At 41.7% G+C, this 23,313-nt stretch overlaps 1 protein-coding gene across 2 annotated transcripts in view; it reads left to right on the plus strand.

Annotated features, from left to right (window-relative positions):
- The window catches only part of LOC141148722 (melanin-concentrating hormone receptor 1-like), a 54,978-nt gene extending 32,156 nt beyond the window's left edge, over positions 1–22,822 (plus strand). For both annotated transcript variants that reach the window (XM_073636406.1, XM_073636407.1), the window contains exon 3: positions 14,535–22,822. In XM_073636406.1, coding sequence (XP_073492507.1) covers positions 14,535–15,574 — 1,040 coding nt within the window. In that variant the 3' untranslated portion in view covers positions 15,575–22,822. The remainder of the gene's footprint in view (positions 1–14,534) is intronic.
- The last annotated feature ends 491 nt before the right edge of the window (positions 22,823–23,313 follow it).

Here is a 23,313-nt window from a genome sequence, read left to right on the forward strand (position 1 = left end):
ACATGAAGAGAGCGGAGGGGCCGGCCGAAGACCTGCGACACCGGGAGAAGAGGCCGGAGAGCGGAGAAGAACCAACCGGACGCCGGGAGAAGATGAAGCGGAGGGACCCCCGAAGCCGGAAGAAGACCCCCGAAGCCGGAGGAAGATCCCCCCCCCGGAGCTGTTTAATAAAATATTTTAAAAACCTGTGTAGTGTGTTTTATTACTTACACTTTTTTCCTAGGTAAATGGGTAGGGGTACCATGTACCCCATACTCATTTACATAGGGTGGGGGGCCGGGATCTGGGGGCCCCCTTATTAAAGGGGGCTCCCAGATTCCGATAAGCCCCCGCCCGCAGACCCCGACAACCAACGGCCAGGGTTGTCGGGAAGAGGCCCTTGTCCTCATCAACATGGGGACAAGGTGCTTTGGGGGGGGGCGCAGGGCGCCCCCCTTCCCCAAAGCACCCACCCCCCATGTTGAGGGCATGCGGCCTGGTACGGTTCAGGAGGGGGGGGCGCTCGCTCGTCCCCACCCCCTTTCCTGACCGGCCAGGCTGCGTGCTCGGATCGGGGTCTGGTATGGATTTTAGGGGGACCCCACGCCGTTTTTTCGGCGTAGCGGGGTTCCCCTTTATAATCCATACCAGACCTAAGGGCCTGGTATGCCCCGCGCTCGCCGCAATAGGAAGATTTGTTTTTCCTATTGCAGCGAGCGCGAGATGCAATACCATCCCCTCGTGTCGTATTTGGTCTGTCGGACCAGCCTACACACGAGCGGGCTTTCCGTCGGACCAGCACACACACGAGCGGACTTTCCGCCCGAAACTGAGTCCGACGGAAAGATTTCAAACATGTTTAAAATCTAGGTCCGGCGGGCTTTTGGGAAGAAGTCCGCCGGAAAAGTCCGCCGCCGCCCACACACGGGCGGATTGTCCGGCACACTCTGGTCCGCCGGACCAAGTATGCCGGAAAGTCCGACCGTGTGTACGCGGCATAAGTTTTGCCTAAGGCCTCACAAAGCCTAGAGCCGCCTCCTTGTTTTTGTTTTGTTTTCATTCATAAAATACATCAAATTATATTCGTTATGTTACGATAATTCGTTTTCATTTATGTATATATATTTGTGATAACGAATCGTAATTCGGAAAGTTATTTGTTAATTGAATCCATTAACACACACACACAATGACAATGTCTCTTCTGCTGCTTCTCAAAACTTATAAACTCTGCTCAAATGCAATACAACACCCTTCTCAGGAATTGTCAGAAACCATGAAATTAGACTGAGGCAGAAGTACAGTTAGGCTCGGTTCACACTAGGGGTGGCACGACTTGCAGGTCGCCTCACCGAGGCAACCTGCACACGACTGCCACGGCGACTTGCAAAACGACTTCTGTTTAAAAGTCTATGCAAGTCGCCCCAAGTCGCCCCCAAAGTAGTACAGGAACCTTTTTCTAAGTCGGAGCGACTTGTGTCGCTCCGATTAGAACGGTTCCATTGTACAGAACGGGAGGCGACTTGTCAGGCGGCTAGGTCGCCTTACAAGTCGCCCCTGTGTGAACCGGCTCTTAAATCACACTTGTTTAATAATAAAAGTAAAAAGAACAAACGTAGTCAAAACATAGCCAAAGTTCAGTAACCGGAAGGGATAGTCAGTCAAGCCAGAAATCAGGAATCAAAGAAGTGGAACAGCAAGCAGGATCTGGAGCCAGAAGGGATGTCAGCAAAGCCAGTCTTTAAACAGGAATGCAGGAGATCGTTTCTTGTGATGTGACCAAGGCAAAGGCAGAGCTCCTCTGGACTGGACGGCTTAGTGCCGGTTCACACAGGGGCGACTTGTCAGGTGACCTAGCCGCCTGTGTGAACCGGCACTTAAGTAGGCAGGACTGACGAGCAGGATCATCAACAGCTGAGTAACTGTGGAGAGAGATGGGAGCTGGCAATTAGCCGACAGCTGAGCGGCCAGCTCAGAGAAGAAAGGGCTGACCTCAGCCCTGACAGGAATGGACTTTGCCAGTGCTTGTGCTTTGTCACTGCTTGTGCTTTGTCACTGCTGCTGGTGCCAGGATGAACATGAAGTTTATAGCTTGAATCCATTAACACACAATGACAATATCTCTTCTGCTGCTGCTCAAAACTCATCTCCTCTCCTCAAATACATTACCCTTATTACTCAGTTCTCAGGAATGCACTTTGCCAGTATTAGTAATCCAACCTCCAGCACAAAATAAATCAGCTGATTGGGCTGTAAGATTTACTCCGAGTCAACCTGCTTTTTCATTAGACCCTTAACAAATTAACAAATCATGCTGAATTCAATCATTATTTCAGTTATAATTTCTTTTGTATTAGTTGAAATTTGTTGTTTTTTTCTTCGGACTTTCGGCTGCAAATTTCGGACGAATTTCGATTTGCTACGAAACGCATTGCACATGTCTAATAAACAATGGTCCATCATTGGTATCAGTGGGAGGAATAGTGTCCCATCATTGGTGTCAGTGGGAGGGATAGTGCCTCGTCATTGGTGTCGGTGGGAGGAATAGTGCCCCATCATTGGTCTCAGTGAGAATAATATTGCCCCATTGTTGGTATCAGGGGAAAATATAGTGCCCCATCATTGGTGTCAGTGGGAGGAATGTTGCCCCATTGTTGATGTCAGTGGGAGAAATAGTGACTCATGGACAGTATCAGTTGGAAGAATAGTACCCCTTCATTAGTGTCAGTGGGAGGAATAGTGCCATGCCATTGGTGTCAGTGGGAGATATAGTGTGACATAGTTGGTATCCGGAAAAGGAATAGTGCCCCATCATTTGTATCAGGAAAAGTAATAGTGCCCCGTCATTGGTGTCAGTGGGAGGAATAGTGACCCAACATTGGTGTCAGTAGGAAGAATAGTGCCCTGCCGTTGGTGTCAGTGGGAGGTATAGTGCCCCAAGGGTTGGATAAAGGCAAACAAAGAGCCACATCTAGCCCCAGGGCCACAGTTTGGAGAACTCTGAACTAGATGTAGAAGCTTTGCCCCCCACAATGTTCCATATTTTCAGGGGATTTCTTATCTTCATAGGAGACAAACCCTAACTGTCATCCTAAATCTTAAAGAGACCCTGACTCCAACCTAAAAAAAGATGCAAAGTAAAAACTCAGAAAAAAAATCTAGCATTTTAAATGCTTACTTGCAGTGATTTTCCTTTCCATAAATTATTTTTTATTACACTTGCAATATGCTTTTGAACTTGCTGATTTGACTATTCCAGGAAGAGTCAATTTACTAACACAGCCCCTCCCCTCCTTACATGTCATAGCCCTTCCCTGTTCTGGGAGTGTTCAGTTATTTTCTGTGCTGGCCCAGCTCCTCCACCCCACCCTTCAGCTTTCTACATACGTAACCTTTTGTGAGGAGCGAAGGGGAATAGTTTAATGACAGCTCTGAGTCTGCTGGGTCTGCTGACATCACATCCAAGATGGTAGTGCCCAGCAGCAGTCTCAGGGCTTTTGAATGTCTTCACAATGGATACTTTTACAGGTAAGTAACATGCATAAAGTATGTTAAATGCACATATAATCTTGAAAATTTTTGCTGAAATGAATGGTCCAGAGATAGGGTCTCTTTAACCTAACTGTTAAAGTAGCCAAATTTTTAATGAGGTTTAGTCAGTGGCCGCTGGTGTATTTTTGTTTGGGGGGGGGCGGCAAACAACCGAACCCCCCCCCCACCCCCTGCTGTCTGCTGGTCAGTCCACCAGCACTTACCCCATCTAGGCGGCAGGGATCGGGCATCCATGGAGCGGCGGTGGGGATCAGGCATCCATGGAGCAGCGGCGGGGATCGGACATCCAGGCATCAGCCTATAGGATCGCCTGCCCTTTCAGCCAGTTGGGTGACGGGTATCAGACCTGCTTCCCGATTGGCAGGGAGGAGGATCAGCTGGGTGGGCTCCGGACGCATCCTCAGCATTCCGAGGCCACCGTATTTAGAAGCCTTTTAGAGCCTATGGCTCTAATCAGGTGCTTCAAAAACAAAAACATGGCCGCTGTAATTCATGCACCCGTGCCCTGAAAGGGGCCAGATGCATGAATAGAGGGCGGCCGCAGTGGCCATTGATAGATTCATGCTATGCATGAACCTATTCATTGCTGTTAAATAGCAACATGGTCTAATGTCATATTTTTGGTATTATCCAGAGTTTGAATTGGATCTGTCATAAATCCGTTACATATCTGGGGTTGTCTATTTACTGACATGCCCATGTGGGTGCTTTTATGTGGGCAAAACAAAACTTGAACTCCACCTGCAGATGGGTAGACATTTAACAAGCATGCGTACCTGCAACCCTGACCTACCCCTGGGGCGACACGCCCGGGAGGTACATCAGGGAAAATTTCCAAAAATTAAATTTTTGGTACTGGACCGGGTACACCCTAGTAGTAGGGGGGGTGACTGGGACAAAATTCTACTACAAAAGGAGACCAGGTGGATAGTGGCCTTGCAAGCCACATCACCACCGGGCCTAAACGATTGCATTAGTTATCGACCGTTTCTGGAGGGGTTTACATCAGGAGTTTGGGTGGGTCAGGGGATAATTTTATTTTTCCCCCTCCCCTCCCTTCCCTCGGTAACTGTTCTAGTTTTTTAGTCTGCACCCTGGTAGGTTTTCATTTGTAAAATCATAGCATTTCTCAATGTGTAGGTTCGACAACTCAGAGCTGAACAGGATTGTAACGATAATGCAACGGCCCCATGAACATGCCCATTCCAGAACCCATATGTACCTACAGTTGTATTCTCGCAGGATGTACGATTGTTTAATATTATGACCAGTTAAGTGTATTACAGTTATACATGAGTTATTACCAATAACAAATGTACACTGACCTTCATCACCTATTCCTGTCTACGATATAATTGTGCTAGTATCTGCATTTCAGGAAACGGATCCAGCCTATGGGTGTTTCCATATAAATGTATTTGCAGCTACGCAGCTAATTGTCCACTAGATGGCACTCTACCACTCGCGCACTCTTTTGTTGCATAATCATATTGGCATCTGCATTCTTGGTAATTTTGATATTCCAATGCCTTTTTTCTTTTCTAGTTACTTTATTTGTTTTTCATATTTCATGTCATATGTTTTTCTCTTTTTTGCTTTTCAGTGGCATTCACACTGATTGTCCATGCTTCAGTTTTCTCCCTAGTAGCTGCTTTTTTCTCTTTCCCTCTAGTAGGGTTTACTTGACACACCCCCTATTGACGCCGCGGCTTAGTTACGACGGCCCCAAAGGGGGTGGAGACGTGATAACATAGGTCTCTATGGAAACACAAGGGAAGTGACGTAGGCACGTACCGGCGGAGATCCCTTGTGTACCTTAATCACCGCTGGATTGCCTTGGACGCATGCGCCGGCGTCATACGCCGGCACTATATATGTATAGCCAGCTGATCTGCCATTTCTGTCCAGGCACTCATCCAGGCACCACGCGCTATACGGCGAACAGCTTAAGCCACAGGTAGGCTCTATTCACTTGGGGTACACACGCTTTCTTATCTTGCTTCATTAGATTTATTGCTTATCCCTTACATTTGTGCACATATAGGACCCGTCTGTAGTGGGACATTCATTCCTGGGCTATTTAGCCTATGCCAATGGTTTCAGCAAACTGGCTGTCCCACTTTTCCAGACGTTAAGTATATGGACATATGCCATACAATAGGTATATGTTTTCTTTTATTCCTTCCCACTAGTGAATGTTAAGGATCACTCTTCACTTTTGTGTGGGGCTTATACCCCAGAGGGGATCTTCATTCACTGATAGTTTCCTCCCCTCTTGTTCATCACGTGGTTTTTCTTTCTCTTGTGTACTCTTAGTTTCCTCGGTGATCTCTTGCATACCCAATGCACTTATTTCACTCTGCTTTACCCACAGCCTTTTTTGCATTTGTTTCTTTTGTTTTGTGGTTTCCGGTTGGGCTACAGAAATACATCCATTTAGTCCTTCTCTACACGATATAACAATCTGGTTGGATAGAGATCTTGAATTTTCCAATTTTTCTTATTATGCAGATGTCGCAGATATTATGCACCTTAAGATTGTGCCCCACACATATAATATTCTCAACCTGTGCATTCTATAATACCATTTTGGACTTTTCGGTCCTGAGTGCCGGCTCACATGGAATCATCACACTGGGTATGTTCATGGGCCGTTTTTGCATTTTCTGTTTATTTCCTTGCTGATTAATACCCTTCACATATAGGCCTATGTACCTTTATGCTTGTATATTTTTGATCCAACTACAGCCCTCTGGACCACTCCTTTTTGTTCTCTTTGTATGTATTGTTTGACATATTTACGCTCTGCATGTATGTGCTCTCTGACATATCTTTTTGTAATTCTAGAATATATTTGAATGCTAAAAATTGTTTGAACCCCTGACCCCTGATGAAGGTATTTGAACATCTCATACCGGAAACGCGTCGGGCATCTGGGCATTCATACTTCATACTACTATGTATATAGCATTTTAATGACATTCCATGTAATTTATGTTGTGCATCTTTGTCATTTGTGGATTTTATATGTTTTTCATCATTAAAGTTTCTATTTTATGGATTTCTTTGAGTGGGTGGTCTATTCAAAGTCCCAATTGAGGGGGTTTCCACTTTTTTGTTCTCATATCTGTTTCCTATTCCCAAAGATCACCCAGGCTAATCCTTGCAATTCCATGGTTTTAAAAGGGTTTCTGTCTGGTTGATACAACCAAGCGTTTGCTTTCCTGGGGGTGGTCTGGAATGTCGTTTCTCAGCTCTTGGCTCCGGACCGTCTATTGCTATAAGGACAAAGATCAAAGGATCAACAGGCACTTAAAGATTTATGGACAAACGCTGCCCCCTAGTGGACAATACAGCATGCTTCCTGAAGAATGGACAGATATTAGAAGGACTACCTCTTGGCAATACCTCATTGGATAGGAGGAAGGTGGGGGTGGTTACGAATGGGTGTGAATGTTTGAGTAAAAAGGGCACACAGAAGGGTAATAGTCCCTTTTCCCTTTGGATCCTTGCTGGGGCCTAAACATCATGGCTTATGGCCCTCTCTTGGTCATCTGAGCTCAGCTGGAAGAAACAAGTCTCGTGGAGAGCCTTGTGATAAGTATCTTTGATTCTTGTATTTGATATCCTGATATGATGTGTATTGTTGGTATATATGTTTGTAATATCTATTTAGTATTTTGTGTTAGCGTTTTCCTATTCTCTTGGGAAACAAATAAGATTTTGTTTTATTGAGCCGTGTGCTTGGTTTTCAAAGCTAACCTTGTATTATTGTGATATTAACAGTAACATGTGCTCAGAGTTTTAATAGACTAGCTAACTAGGGGAATAGACAAGTTAATACATAGGTACAATAATATTTATTGTACCAATTATTTCAATTGCATATAGGGGGTGGCGAGGAGAGAGGGGGCGATGGACTGCTAATGGACTGCCCCTGGGTTTAGCATTTTTCCCAGATTTTAAATGTTAACTTTGTTCCAGTTGAGATGATATTTCCCCCATAGGGGAGATTTCCTGTCCTGTATGACACCCATCACCTGGTCAGGAAGTAAAGTTCCTCAAGTAAAACGCTATACTCTCCTTTCCTGAAATCTTTCCTGGTCTTCTTCTGGGTTTAGATCCTGATCTAGCCATCAGCTCCTGTGTGCATGCATGTTTATTCATTCCAGCACCAGGTATGCTGAGACTGTACGCAGGATTGCGAACAGGTAGATAAGTTTGTCTCATTGCAGAATATAGTATTCCTGCCTGCTCACAATTTTTTGCTTTTTCAGTATACTTCCTCTTTAATTTTCCTCATTGTATAGAAATTCTATATCCAAAAAAATAATGTTTAAACAGCAAACATCCACTTTCCCTCAGTTCTCATGAATCTGTTAAAATAAAAAGGTCATACACCTTCACCTGCTGCTATTAAGTGAACCAGAAAGTAAAAAATATGTCTACACACCCTAAGGAGATATAAGCATCAGCAGCGCTAAACTCTTGTATCAATCCCAGAAAGATATTAATTTTAAACACATAATAATATATAAATCCAGCACAATGTCCTCATTATAAACAAGAATAAAAAAGTAGGAAAAAAAGAATAAAAAAGTAGAAAAAAGTCCCTGTAGAGTAATCAGCTGTAACAAAATAACCATACCTCCCAACTGTCCCTGATTTCGAGGGACAGTCCCTGATTTGGAGCAATGTCCCCCTGTCCCTCTTTCCTCCTCATTTGTCCCTCATTTTGGTCTGATCTATATAGTTGTATATAAAATGCACCTTTTATCTTTCAAAAAGTGTTTCCCAGTGTTAAACCTTTCATCCAATGTCTAAATTGCTGCATTTGTACATTTTAAAAGCCAATATAAAGGAATAGTAGTGGTAAAAAAAGTCCTTTTGGATTTAATTACCGTAACCTTTTTTTTTTGTTAACTCTCCTTTAAGGGGGTGTGGCAGGGGCGTGTCCTATGCCTACATATATTTGTTAGTAGGTGTCCCTCATTCCCATCTCAAAATGTTGGGAGGTATGAAATAACCAACAGTGCGTAGGGGAGTGTTGAAAAAATTGTAATTATAATTAATTCCTACTAGTCCCACTGCTCTGAGAGGTAATAAATACCCGGAATTGTTACAATGACACATTACATAGCATGCTGAACTTAACTTGGAGAAATACATTAAATGACTGGTCCACTTTAACACGTATGCACGACAATGGACAAGTGACAACCCTTAAATTTCACATCACATTCCAATATGCTGATAAACTGTAATATAGAGCATACAGTGGAATCCTCGCCAAGATCTTTCTGTTCATAGATATTTGCAATACAATAAAAGTCACGCTCCGCTACCAGAAATGGCGCACAAACAAGCTGTTTATTGATTTTCCTCCCAGATCAGGATCAATATCCCAGACACAAGACTAATTCAGGGCCAGAATGAAGACGAATGGGGCTTCTAACTTCGAATGCAAATAAATTGTTCAATCATTTCAACATTATTGAATTTAGCCTCCGGCGTATCTGAGGAACGCTGCCTACCGCCAGAGATGAAAGTGAACCTGCTGATGACTCAACTGAGCTTGTACAGTCTTTGCAGCACTTGCCACAGGGCACTTTTGAGAAAATTAACCTCTATTATGAGCACCGATGCAGTAAACATTACCAAGCATTGCAGCATTTAAAACTGAAATAAACACCAATTAATGCAGTTATCTATTAATTAAAAAATGAAGTGTATTTTTTTTTAATTAACTAGTGTAAGTACCTAATATTCTGTATAGGGAGGGGCAGCATTAGGGGCCAATGAGGTATGCTGAATGCACATACTGGCAAGAACCACGCTGGTAAGAGAAGAGAGGAGAATTAAAAGATGGATGTGCTCATTAATCTGCTGTTTCCTTTTCTGTTTATGAAAAAATAGGTTTTTAGATAACCAGTACAAAAAGTTAAATATCAAACATATGGGAGTACATATCCTGACACAGAAAAGAGTAAAAATCCAGCACAAGGATGTCTCGGCATTAATAATTTATATCTTTATTTAATCCATCAAACCATAAAAAAGGAATCTATTCCTAAAAAGTTTCAGCCTTCTACATAGGCCTTAGCCTTAGTCTTAATCATTAATAATTTATGACTAAGGCCTATATAGGAGGCTGAAACATGTCAATTTAAAGGAATTGATTATTTTTTATGGTTTGATTGATTAAATAAAGATCTCTATTTTTAATGCCAAGACACCCTGGTGCCGAACTTCGGACATCCAGTACTACGTGAGTCCGGGCACAGATGTCTTGATTTCCTCTCTATCCTTATGGGATTTTGGGGTTGTTGCACTTCCTTTGTTGCTCTGCATATTCTGACATAGGGTACAAAATAGAAATCAGGGTGCAAGTGCATTGAGGTGTCACCATGATTAGAAGTGTAAGGCCCCTGTCACAAAATAAGTGTTGGATAAAGCTATCAGGAAGGTGGGGTTCAATGTAGTTTTCACCTAGGATAGAGCAATCCTTTTAAAACTTTTAGTACTATAGCTGGTTTAGCCCCTATCACCAAAGTGCTACTCGAGCCTTTTTTAAGGCAAAAAAAATGTGTACTGCAAAGAGGAGCTGAGGAAAGAAAGTTTGCAGAGGAGAGTTGGGGAGAAGGAGGCAAGGAAGGAATGGGATTAGGATAAAGGGTTGAAGTGCAGACACCTACACGCGAGGTGACACTTTAACCCTTGGTCCAAGGAGGGTTAAATCATCCATAGGGAATTGCTGAAATCTCCTCCAGAATATTGAGAGATCCACAGCTTCCAGAACTTTTAAAAATGTTTGATTCTATCATTAGAATGGCTGACAGATACCATGACATCTTTTGTTTCACTTGTGTAATGGTTTGGGTTCCAGACCACCAAGCTCTAGCTAAGATCTGTTTGGCAGCAGTGAAGATAAAATTCAAAAGCCTAAATTGCATTTAGATGCTTAAAGATTCAGTAGAATACCGAAAGACATGGGCCTGTTGGTTACATTTCAAAGACTCCTCGAAATATCAGGAACTTCTCCACAACTCATAACCACACCACACAATAACTGTGTAGTAACGCATCTCTTATGTTAACCTTTTCATGCTGTAGGTACTCTACCCACCATACCTACCCACACACTTTCTTCATCATTCCATCTTCATCTCCCCCCTTTCATAATCCTGAAGAAGAGCTACCTGATTACCCACTAGCTGCTAACACATGTTTGCTATCTGACAAATGCTTGGTCCTCACCTATGGGGCCAAATTCTAGACTCTCTACAATCGCATCCTCCCCTTAAATCCACATGAAAATTCCAGCGCCTAAATGGAAATAAGATATACAAAACCATATACTAGGCATAGAGGGCAAGTATCTACCTCAGAGTAGATCAACACTGTTGACTCAACATGAGACGATCACGCGGCCACCTCCCTCGCACAGTATGATCCCGTTAGGGATGCCTGGGATGAAGGCAGGCTCATCTTGATCTACTTGCTCAAAATGAATAGACCCTCCAAAAGTGAACCTACGGATTCTCAAAACTGTTTAGATTCTTTTATATGACATTTTATAACCACTTAGTCTGTTACATCCATTCAATGATTACTACGTTTAATAATTGGCTAATGTTATGTAATAACATGATTTTGAGCTTATATGACTTCATGTTCCGATTGCATCGGTTTTCATTTCTGTCATGATTTACTGTTACTATTTCAAATATATCAATAAAACTATATGAAACAAAAAAAAATAAACGGGCCAGTAGCCAATAAAAAAAAAAAAAAGATTTAGTAGAGCGTTATAAGGATTCTTTGGAATACTAGAGCCTAGAACAGTATAAAGTAGCTGATGGACCCTGGTCCAGAAATTTTTTTCTAGGACATTCCCACCAGATATGTAAAAAGTTGCCAGCTGCTTCACAACCCCGAAAACAATTGCCTAAGGTGCCCTGGACAAGTTTGGCCAGTCTATATGGTAACATGTACTACCTAAACAATATTTTATAATTGGCCCTGTTAAATGGCGAGTTCCACAATCCATACACAATTGACTCCCAAATCGGGGCCCACTCTTGCGGCTCCAGGGAACCACCCAGATCTTTTTCCCATTAGGAAACATAAGGCACAGGGCACACCAGGTTGCTTTCATAAAGAAAGCTACAGATTTAAGATGTTATACCTTTAGAAAGAGGATCTTGCAAACATACAGTATGTGTTAGAAGGAAGTTCGAGTTGGAGGCGAATGTGTGTGTGTGTTTCTTTTTTAACTGTCCAATCACGTGCTGGGGGTGGGTAAGTGACCAGCAGTAGTACTTAACTGCAGATGATAAAAGTGAGGTCTCCAAACTAACAGGGCTTTGTAAATCTCAGGAATGGATGGACAGAAATACAAATCCATATGGCAAGTAAAATTGTACTATCATAGGACCAGGTGTAGCATAGCATTAACCCCTTCTTGGTCAGCTTGGGTGATCCATGTAGAACACTGTGGTTCGTTTTCATGGGCAGCTCAGAGCTCCTGTCACTGGCAGGGTGGAACACCAAGACATCGCTCCTTCTGGGACACCATGGGCCAGGACCTCCCTTGCCCACCTGGAATCTGGGCCCTCCATCCAGCTATGCTTGCCAGCTATAGTCTCCACTTATCTCTGAGCACAAGTTCCTACTCAGACGTAGTCCCATAGTGGTACAGAACAAGAATCTACACCAGGCTCCTTTAGAAAGGGTGACAACTTTTTTGAAGAACAGTGACAAAACAGTCTTTCATACAGGATAATTACAGCACATTACAAAGGTTAAAAGGTACTTAGCGAGTGGGGTGAGAGACTTGTGCCCATGCATAAGGTATAACCATGTCCTGGCATTCTTTAATGCAAAGGGGGGTGCATGCTAAGCTGGCACTCAGCTACAAATGTTTGTTCTTTTTTCTTGTATATAGTGAAAAATAAAAAAAGCCCAGTGCTTAATTAAATAACACCACGAGAAAGCTCTATTTGTTTCCAAAAAAATATATATAAAATTCATTTGGGTACAGTGTTGCATGACAAGGTATTTGTCAATCAAACTTTCACAGCACTGAAAATTTAAAATGGCCTGGTAAGGAAGGGGTAATACCTGCTTCTTTGTCCTAGAGGAGCACACCACAAAGATACTGAAAAAGAAACCTTTCCCAGGAGAAATATTCACTTTAATACTGAGCCTTTAAAAATGTTTATTGGCACTGGTCCAAAATGGTGTACACTGATCTATTTGCTATTAGAACAACTGATTAAATTTGGGTTTACCTTTGCTGTACTGCTGCTGTCTGTCTAATTTTATTACGCAGTTTTCCTGTGTACAGTATAAAAGTAAATAGTTTTGTTGACCAAGCCACTTAAATTCCTCTGTAGATGTATGACCTTTAATGAAAACTAATAAAGTAAGGTCTCGGTTAAATACGCCACATCCTCTAAAGCTGCCTTCATTAGCTTCCTTTGAACCATCACTGCGAAGTGCAAGCACGTTATTTAAAAAGCTATAAACTAGGAAATGCGTTTGAAGTACTTGAGCGCTGCTATGTGTATAAATAAAAAATTCCCACTATTCTTAATTGTGAACAGCTGCGACCATTGATTAGTGATCTCACACTAAATTATAAATGATAATAGTAAATAAATGGTGCGATCATTCTAATTATTTTGTCCTCTGTTAAAACCAACAAAAAAACAACAAAAAATATCATGAATAAGGAACAGTAACAAATTCCGCCAAACGTCCTTCTTATGCACCTATATACTTTTTGACCATAATCATTACTAAACATAAACTACTAAACAAAATGTATTAATATTAAAAAAAATAATTAAATAATAAATATCCATATAGTGATTAATAACACTCCAATTGTGTAAACAGGTGTTTCATCCGCATACAGTTTACCCCTGTTCCAATCCGTGCCCAACATTGTGATCTGTTCGTGGAAATATATATAAACCTCCACCAGCCACCTTGATGTGAATTGGCCGCTCACCTTGGGGAATGACCAGATTTGGTCAAATAGTGCCTTTTTTGTTGTTATAAATTATGCTCTGATCCTGTATCTGTCCATCTCATGTAATCCGTCTCACCACCAATCTCCTGGTAAGGTACTAGCTAGATGCACTCCTAGCATTTCCCATTTTCTTAAAGAAGAACTTCATAAAAACCAGCAACCCCTACATCAGATGACACGACGTAGACTCCCTGCAGCTACAACATGTCATCCTCTCTGAGGTCTCACTCTGCTCTTCTGGTAACAACTTGTTTAACCTTAGGTCCTTGACAAGGACACATGACAACAATTTAAAGCGGAACTCCAGGCTCCTTCATAAAAAATAAAAAATCAGCAGCTACAAATTCTGTAACTGCTGACTTTTAATATTAGGTCACTTACCTGTCCAGGGATCCCGCGATGTCAGAACCCCAGCCGATTTTTCCATCGGCTCTCGGGTGCAGCCACCGCCATTTCTTGTAAGGTAAACCAGTAGTAAAGCCTTGTGGCTTCACAGCCGGTTCCCTATTGTGCATGCACAAAGCGGCGGCGGGGGAAGGAGGAGGGGGCCGAACTTCCAGGTGATCTCTTCCACAGCGAGATCACCCGGAAGTGGGAGCGGGTTCCTGTCAAAATCAGGTACCCACTCCCTCCTCCCTCCCGAAAGGTGCCAAATGTGGCACCGGAGGGGAGGATGAGGCAAATAAGCAGAGCTTCCCCTTTTGGGTGGAGCTCAGCTTTAAGGTTGGAGGAAAAGAGGTCTAAACTGAATTTACGGACAGATAAGTATCAAGCTGTGTGTTTCACGAGATGCCTTCCTTTCCAAATATTTTTCAGAGACAACAGGTCTCCTTAAGGTATCTATTTTGCACTATTTTGATCTACTTCTATAGTAAATGAATTTGGTTGTTTTTTTCCTCTGAAGTGTGGTTATTTCATTAGAGATATGTTCTCATTAAATTAATATTCCTATTTCTCTCTCCAGTGTTCAGTAGAAGACAAGAACACAGCAGCATTGTCCTTCCCGTCATCTTTGGCATCATATGTTTAGTGGGCATCATTGGTAACTGCATTGTAATCTACACCATCCACAAAAAGCCAAAAGGGAATCACAACATTGCAGATATCTTCATAGTTAGCCTGTCGGTAACTGATCTCCTCTTCCTCCTTGGCATGCCCTTCTTAATCCACCAGTTGTTGGGAAATGGAGTCTGGCATTTCGGTGGCACCATGTGCACCATGATCACTGCTCTTGATGCCAACAGCCAGTTTGCAAGCACCTACATCCTCACTGCCATGTCCGTTGACCGCTATCTGGCCACGGTGCACCCTATACGCTCTTCCTATGTGAGGACCACTTGCGCAGCGGCCATGGTTATCCTGCTGTTGTGTCTGTGTTCCCTTATTACTATCATCCCAGTCTTCATGTACACTCAACTCATCGAGCTACCTGACGGCAATGCTGGATGTGGCATAATCTTGCCCAACTTATCTATCGACATATATTGGTACACCCTCTACCAGTTCTTTTTGGCGTTCGTCATCCCACTGCTCATTATCTGTGTGGTCTATATCAAGATCCAGAAGCACATCTCTTGCATGGTGGTCCCTCTGCCACAAAGGAACTTCCGTGTGAGGTCCAAGAAGATTACCAGAACATCTGTAACAATCTGTTCGGCCTTCTTCATTTGCTGGGCACCTTATTACATTCTTCAGCTGGTGCACCTCAAAGTTGAGCATCCAACGGTGGTGTTCCTCTATGCCTACAATGTGGCCATAAGCCTTGGGTATGCCAACAGCTGCATAAACCCTTTCATTTACATTGTGTTGAGTGACACATTCAAAAGACATTTGATCAAGGCTGTGTGCCCAGGACAACAGTTAAGAAGGAACGAACGGAATGCCACTAGTGAGGTCAGCCCATCTGTTAGAATATGCTCCGTTCCAACTCAGGAGACTTCCTTAAGTATGATGTACTCTCACAACATAGACAATTTTATCTCTCTCTCTGTTTCAGTTCCATGAATGTAAAGCAGCTGCTGAAAGATCATGATGAGATATCATATCTTAAAAACAGCATATGCTGCTTCTATATCTGGACCTCAGGTGGAGCACTTTTAATTTAAAAAGATATGAAATTCATCCTGTTGGAATCTGGAAGCTACATTTTTACTGGGTTCTAAGAATGAGTGGCACAGCAACAAGATTAATAGAAGTTAAAAAGGCTACCTGAGCTGCGGCAATGGGATGGCAAGCCAGCTTTCACTTTGATCTAAGGATAATTGTCACTTTCTCCTTTCATGGCACAGATAAAACCATCATTCTGACATCTTTGTCATGCTAACATGGTACTCTGCCCTGACTTAGTATGAATACTTGTGATTATTCATAATATGGAGGTATTACAGGTTGCAGGCCCAAAGGAGCTCAACTGTACCCTGGCACAGTACAGTCAACAAAGTTCTGCAAAGCTAGCACACCAACACCTATTAATTAAATATAAAAATGTCAAGCATCTGCGGCCTAAAGGACCAAAGAATAACTAATGCATTGCTTAATTTTTATACTGGCTGGTAATTTACTTGTTGTTTTCATTTGCTACAGTGTCAACGCTCAAGCTCATTTGATGGTCAACTGATTGGATATATGGATTATCAAGTTCAGTTTCTGACGTCGCCAAAGGGCCACACATTGCACTTTGTGTATGTAATACTATAAAAAAAACTCAAAGACTTCAAACTTAGTACCAGAGATGGTAAAAGATACAGGAATGATTGGAGACGGGACTACCTGCAGGACACAGTCAGAGACTATGAACATTATACAAGAGATTGCTAGAAATCACTGCCATTACAGCCCATTTAGAAGTCAACACTCTCACATTTCTGCTCCCTACAGCCCCCAGAAATATAACGTCCACACATTTGATGTTCCCCATACAAAAATCTGAGAAAAAGAGAGAAAAGGGAATTGATAGCACAAAAGAAAGAGAATGTAAAAGAACTGAACCCAACAATGAAACTAGCAGGAAACCAGTTGAATGAATAATCTTCAGATTCACTTGCAGTTCTGGTTCTGGCTGTACCATGCTAAAGTGCATCAGTTTTGGTGGTTCAGGTGCTGTGGTCTCTTGCAGCAGTCCTTGTAATACACATATAGTGCTACAGAAAGGACTTTCCCTGATTTCCTATTTAGCGTTGCAAGATGTTCCTTATGTCATGGGTCAGAAGACAGAGAACCACACATACCCAGGAACAGTCCAGTTCAGTTTTGCTCCTATTGTTGCAGGTCACATGCTGATCAGGTCTGAGTAGACATTTCGGCAGGGGACAAGGACTGCACAACAAATAGCAAAAGACCGCAGGTTGTGCATCGAGGTTCTACATGTATAGAATGGTAAATCTATGTGATCATTCTACAGATAACTGCACAAAATGTAGACAGCTCTACTCAGACTGTTATGACAACGAAACATTTCCATTATTAACTGTCCTTCAAATGTCTGTACAGGCACAATGGAAAAAGATAAGAAGTAAATAATATTCCACAAAGCTTGATTTATTCTTTGAATTGCCTTCAATGTGTCAGCTAGATACAAAGTATAATTATATTATACAGTATACTATTTTTATTACTTAAACTGTCACTAAAACCACGTCTTAAACAAACGATCAATAAATGGTATATTACATGCTGTACATACTCACTCAGTCAATATAAGATTCATTTTCTGTATTCTGCAAAAAAAACAGGTTGATCCTGATGCTCTCTATCTCCCCCTTCTGTTCATGTCCTCAATTAAGCTAGGGATTTTGCAGCTGTGGTGGCAACTCTGCACATACTCAGTTTTCAGTGAGTTTGTATGCTGAGCATTTCCTCCCTTTCAGATTTGAGGATCCCATGTGACTATAGAGTCACACATGTGGGCGTATACAAAGTGGTAAATGAAAGGCTAGTCCATCCCTCCTCCTCCATGACCACTAACCAGCTAAACACAATGGGGGCGGGATATTACATGTAGATTAATGGTGGCTTCACCTCCCTGTTATTCTAAGACACAGGCTGGAGGGGCGTGACACAGCCTGTGACTGGCGGAAATCAGCTCACACCATGTTATTTCCACAAAAATAATAAAGATTTGACTTCAAATACTTATTTGTATGACAATTTAAAACAGTTTATTGATTTTATTTATTTAATTTTACTCTGTATTCCAAAGGCTGTTTTTTTTATTTTGAACATGTGACCAGCAGAGGACTAGAAGATCCTTCTGCCTAGGTTTCCTTGCAGGCAGGCTGGGAAAGATCTGGGTCATGTGACAGCTGTATATTGATTAAGAAAAAGGTACTTAGATAAAGGTACATAGATATTTAATTTTTTATTTTTATTTCTTAAAATAATTACAGTGCCATCATCCATATACAGAAATAGAAGGGGCAATGTAAATTAAACAGTGTGTATTTAGTATCACTTTAAGTAATTAAACAAATAAAATCGGAATGGCTGGTGGGGGTGGTCAGCATGTAGCTCACCTGCTTTGCTGATACCAGACCACATACCCTTTTAGCAAAGTGTGATACTTTGAGAGGGGTTTGCCCCCCCCCCCCAAAAAGGGGGGCCTTTTGCCTAAAACACTGGTGTCCAGTGATTACTGTACTTTTCTTGGACCCTCCCGAATTCACCTATCATCTATTTGCGGGCTCAAGGGGCAGCTGCTTTGGTCCCCACAACAATGACTGGCCCCTTTTGCCCTGTGTTAAAGACGGCCCTGACTGTACTACCCCCTTTAACAATAAAGCATGACACAGGCACACTTAATGGCAAAGATAATGCTATTGAAATATAATTAAAATGCATACATTGCACTTATAAAGCATCCTGAGCCCACAGACACGAACTGTCACTTACACCCGGCCAGAAAAAGTGTACAAGATGATAGAAGAACCTTATCTGAGGCAAAAGTTAGCAATTCAGTTTGGAAATTTGTGACCTAATTTGTGTCTAAACTACGTGGCATTTTCACCAATGAATGATGTACAAGTGAATGTGAGAGATGACATCAATAAGGGAGCTAGGGAGGAGGTGGAATCCTCTTGGGTAGAGCTCCAAAGGGATAATGCTAAGGGGAAAATAATACTGGGAGTATGCTATAGGCCCCCTAACCTGAGGGAGGAGGGGGAGACAGACCTCTTATCACAATTTGGATTAGCAGCAAGGATGGGAAGTGTTATCATAATGGGGGATTTTAATTATCCAGACATAGACTGGGTGGAGGGAACCACGCATTCATCTAAGGCTCGCCAGTTCCTAAATGTCTTGCAGGACAATTTCATGGGTCGGATGGTAGACGCACCAACTAGAAACAAGGCGTTACTAGATCTACTGATTACCAACAATACAGACCTGATCACAGATGTGGAAATACGGGGCAATTTAGGAAACAGCAATCACAGGTCAATTGGCTTTAGTATAAATCGCACAAATAGGAAACACAAGGGGAACACAAAGACACTGAACTTCAAAAGAGCCAACTTCCCTAAACTATGAACCTTGCTAAAAGATATAAATTGGGATAAAATCTTAGAAACAAAGAACGTGGAGTAGAGATGGGTTCACTTTAAGAGCATATTAAATAAGGGCATTAGCCAGTGCATCCCATTGGGAAATAAACTTAAAAGAGCAAACAAAAGTCCTGGATGGCTTAACTCTAAAGTAAAAATGCATATAAAAGCAAAGGAGAAGGCTTCAAAAAATACAAGGTTGATGGATCATCATCAGCATTCAGACTTTACAAAGAATGCAACAAGATATATAAGGGTGCAATTAGGGCAGCTAAGATAGAACACGAAAGACACATAGCAGAGGAGAGCAAAAAAAAATCCCAAGAAATTCTTTAAGTATATAAACAGTAAAAAGACTGACCATATTGACCCCATAAAGAATAAAGTAGGACATCTGGTTACAAAGGATGGGGAGATGGCAAAGGTATTGAATTTATTCTTCTCCTCAGTCTTCACAAGGGAATTGGTGGCTTCAGTAACCAAAACTGCAGTGTTTGTCCTTATGACACATCACAGGAAGCACCCTCATGGCTAACAGAGGACAGAATTAGAAATAGACTTGGGAAACTTAACATTAATAAATCACCGGGACCAGATGGCTTGCACCCGAGGGTACTTAGGGAACCCAGTCAAGTAATTGCCAAACCATTGTTCCTAATTTTTACTGACAGTCTGCTGACTGGAATGGTACCAGCTGATTGGAGAAAAGCCAATGTAGCACCAATATTTAAAAAAGGGCCAAAATACATCCCTGGGAATTACAGACCAGTTAGCCTAACATCAATAGTATGCAAGCTCTTGGAGGGGATGATAAGGGACTATATGCAGCATTTTAGTAATGAAAACGTTATCATTAGCAGTAATCAGCATGGATTCTTGAAGAATCGTTCTTGCCAAACTAATCTGTTAACCTTCTATGCAGAGGTGAGCTGCCATCTAGATAAAGGAAGGCCCGTAGATGTGGTGTATCTGGATTTTGCAAAAGCATTTGACACAGTTCCCCATAAACGTTTCCTGTAAGGTCCGTTGGCATGGACCATAGGGTGAGTACATGGATTGAAAACTGGCTACAAGGGCGAGTTCAGAGGGTGGCGATAAATGGGGAATACTCGGAATGGTCAGGGGTGGGAAGTGGGGTCCTCCAGGGTTCTGTGCTGGGACCAATCCTTTTTAATTTGTCCATAGATGAACCTGGAGGATGGGTTAAACAGCTCAATCTCTGTATTTGCAGACAACACTAAGCTAAGCAGGGCAATAACTTCTCCGCAGGATGTGGAAACCTTGTACGAAGCTCTGAACAAATTAATGGGGTGGGCAACTACATGGCAAATGAGGTTTAAAGTAGAAAAATGTAAAATAATGCATTTGGGTGACAAAAATATGAATGCAATCTACTCACTAGGGTGAATCTAGGATGGAAAAGGACATGGGGGTCCTAGTAGATGATAGGCTCAGCAACCACATGCAATGCCAAGCTGCTGCTAACAAAGCAAACAGAATATTGGCATGCAATAAAAAGGGGACTAACTCCAGGGATAAAGCGATAATTCTCCCACTCTACAAGACTCTGGTCCGGCCTCACCTGGAGTATGCCTTCCAGTTCTGGGCACCAGTCCTCAGGAAGGATGTACTAGAAATGGAGCGAGTACAAAGAAGGGTAACAAAGCTAATAAAGGATCTGGAGGATATTAGTTATGAAGAAAGGTTGCAAGCACTGAACTTATTCTCTCTGGAGAAGAGACGCTTGAGAGGGGATATGATTTCAATTTACAAATACCATACTGGTGACCCCACAATAGGGTTAAAACTTTTTCCCGGAAGGGAGTTTAATAAGACACGTGGCCACTCACTAAAATTAGAAGAAAAGAGGTTTAACCTTAAACTGAGAAGAGAGTTCTTTACTGTAAGAGCGGCAAGGATGTGGAATTCCCTTCCACAGGCGGTGGTTTCAGCGGGGAGCATCGATAGCTTCAAGAAACTATTAGATAAGCACCTCAACAACCACAACATACAGGGATATACAATGTAACACCGACATATAATCACACACATAGGTTGGACTTGATGGACTTGTGTCTTTTTTCGGCCTCACCTACTATGTAACTATGTAACTACTATGAAAGGAGCACTTTCAACATACCTCCTATGATCATCATGTCTCTGTGCAGGTCCACACCACCACTGATGCATTTCAGGGCTAGAAGCAGGGCCTTTAGACAATGCAGATTCAGAGCTCACTATAGACAAACATCACATTTTCATTAGTGATTAAAAGGATTAGGCAGCTTAAGTCCATCGAATTTGGATAAATATAGGTTGATGGAATGTAATTTTAATTGGGTGATTTTTGGGTAACTATTGTGTGAATATCCACTAATTTGGCATAGAGTGAATGCTCATCATCAGATTTTGGGAGAATCTTGGGCAAATATTAGGCAGTCTTTAATTAAGGTACTCCTATTAGTTAATATATTTTCTCAACAAAATTTCACATTAGATCCCCATTACAGCTGATAGGGGCCTCATTAACGGACTTCTAATAGATTGGGGGTAAAATGGAATATGTAATACCTTCCAGTCTTCATGTTGAACATTTGAACTAAAGGCAAATTTATTTATTTTTTGGATAATGTAAGGGAGGGTTACAATCTATGTCAGATTTTTTTGCCATCTGTGTTCCACTGGAGAGATTTCCTTTCACTTCCTGTCCCATAGTCAAAAGAGGAAGTGAGTTGATCCCTGAAGATCCCTGGCTACCACCATGGCTCACCAGAACTAGTGCCCCCAATGAAAGATTTCCTCTGTATTACTGTTCTGGGGACAACCCAAAATGTGGGATTTTCTTTCACTTTCACTGTCGCTGATAATGGAAAACAGGACAAACAGAGTGAGTGAAAGTCTCTAACAGGGGCACAGACAGCAATGAACAATAAAAAAAAAACATAACAGAGGTTCTAATCCCTCTCCATTCTATTCTAACTACTTTTTAGGCTCCATTCCCACCTATGCAATTTGCTTCGGAGCGTTTCTGCAGTGCTTTTTTTTTTACATTGATTTTAGTGCGTTTTTGCGGCAATTTGCGTTTTGTGTTTTTATGCTTTTTTGTTTTCTGGCAAATTTGTTGTTGGGCAGATTAAAAAACGCAAAATAGCAGTAAAAACGTACTGCATGCTTTTCTGCAGCTTCTCTATTGAAGTCTATTGAACCAAAAAAGCAAAAAAAGCACCTTTAATAGCATTCAAAAAAGTCCCTGATCCTTTCCAAAAACACAGAGGCACAAGAATGCATTGATGTGAACGTGTTCCATTAGGAACCCATGTTAAAAATAATGTCCTGCGTTTCTGGAAAAAAAAGCAAAAACCATGAAAAAATGCACTGGTGTGAATTGAACCTAATGCCTGCATGGCAAAAAAAAAAAATCACGGGGTGCTGCAGCTTGCATTGGAATGCTTAGACGAGAGGGCACTGATTTAAAATGTATTATATTGTATCAATTATTATATTGTGTCAATATGAATTTTATCTTTTGCAGTTATATTGCATCGTGTACACTGAAACCACCTCTGCATATGTTGTGGCATTTGAGCATTGTCAATGCAGGTGTCATGGAGTTGCTTGTGTCACGGAGATCCGAATCACTTAATGTAACATACCAACAGTCCATAGAAAGCCATTTGTACACTGTGAGAGGTTCTACTGTCCAAAAATGTATGTTAATATTTGAATTGTTAAACTTTTTTTTATATGAATAAAAAGAGATTGTTGGTGAGTTACACCGTGGAAAAATATTTTTTGTGTAAGTTTATTAATGTTACTGTATTACTATATAATACTACTACTATTACTATGCAGGTTTGGACAATACTATCTATAATAAAATATACACAGTACGATGGTCTGGTTATCAGGACCCTACCCACCTACTAAATGAAAAATATAAAGAAAGACAAAAAAAACTGAAAAATTTAAGAAAATTCTTATGTTATACTTTTCCCATGTCTTTTTTTTTTAAATAGCTCTTTTACTTTAATTCATAACAGCAGTAGTATCTCCTATTCCTAACTGACGTTTCCATCTTATCAAGCCAGGATCAACCTATATCTAGTTGTAGTTAGTCAGACATTCAACAGGACGCTTCCAAGCCACTTCTTTAGATCTTATGAGTGTCAGGTAGATACCCCAACATTTCCACACAGGTAGAAC

The sequence above is a fragment of the Aquarana catesbeiana genome, linkage group LG06 (assembly GCF_042186555.1).
Source record: "Aquarana catesbeiana isolate 2022-GZ linkage group LG06, ASM4218655v1, whole genome shotgun sequence".
NCBI classification, from domain to species: Eukaryota; Metazoa; Chordata; class Amphibia; order Anura; family Ranidae; genus Aquarana; species Aquarana catesbeiana.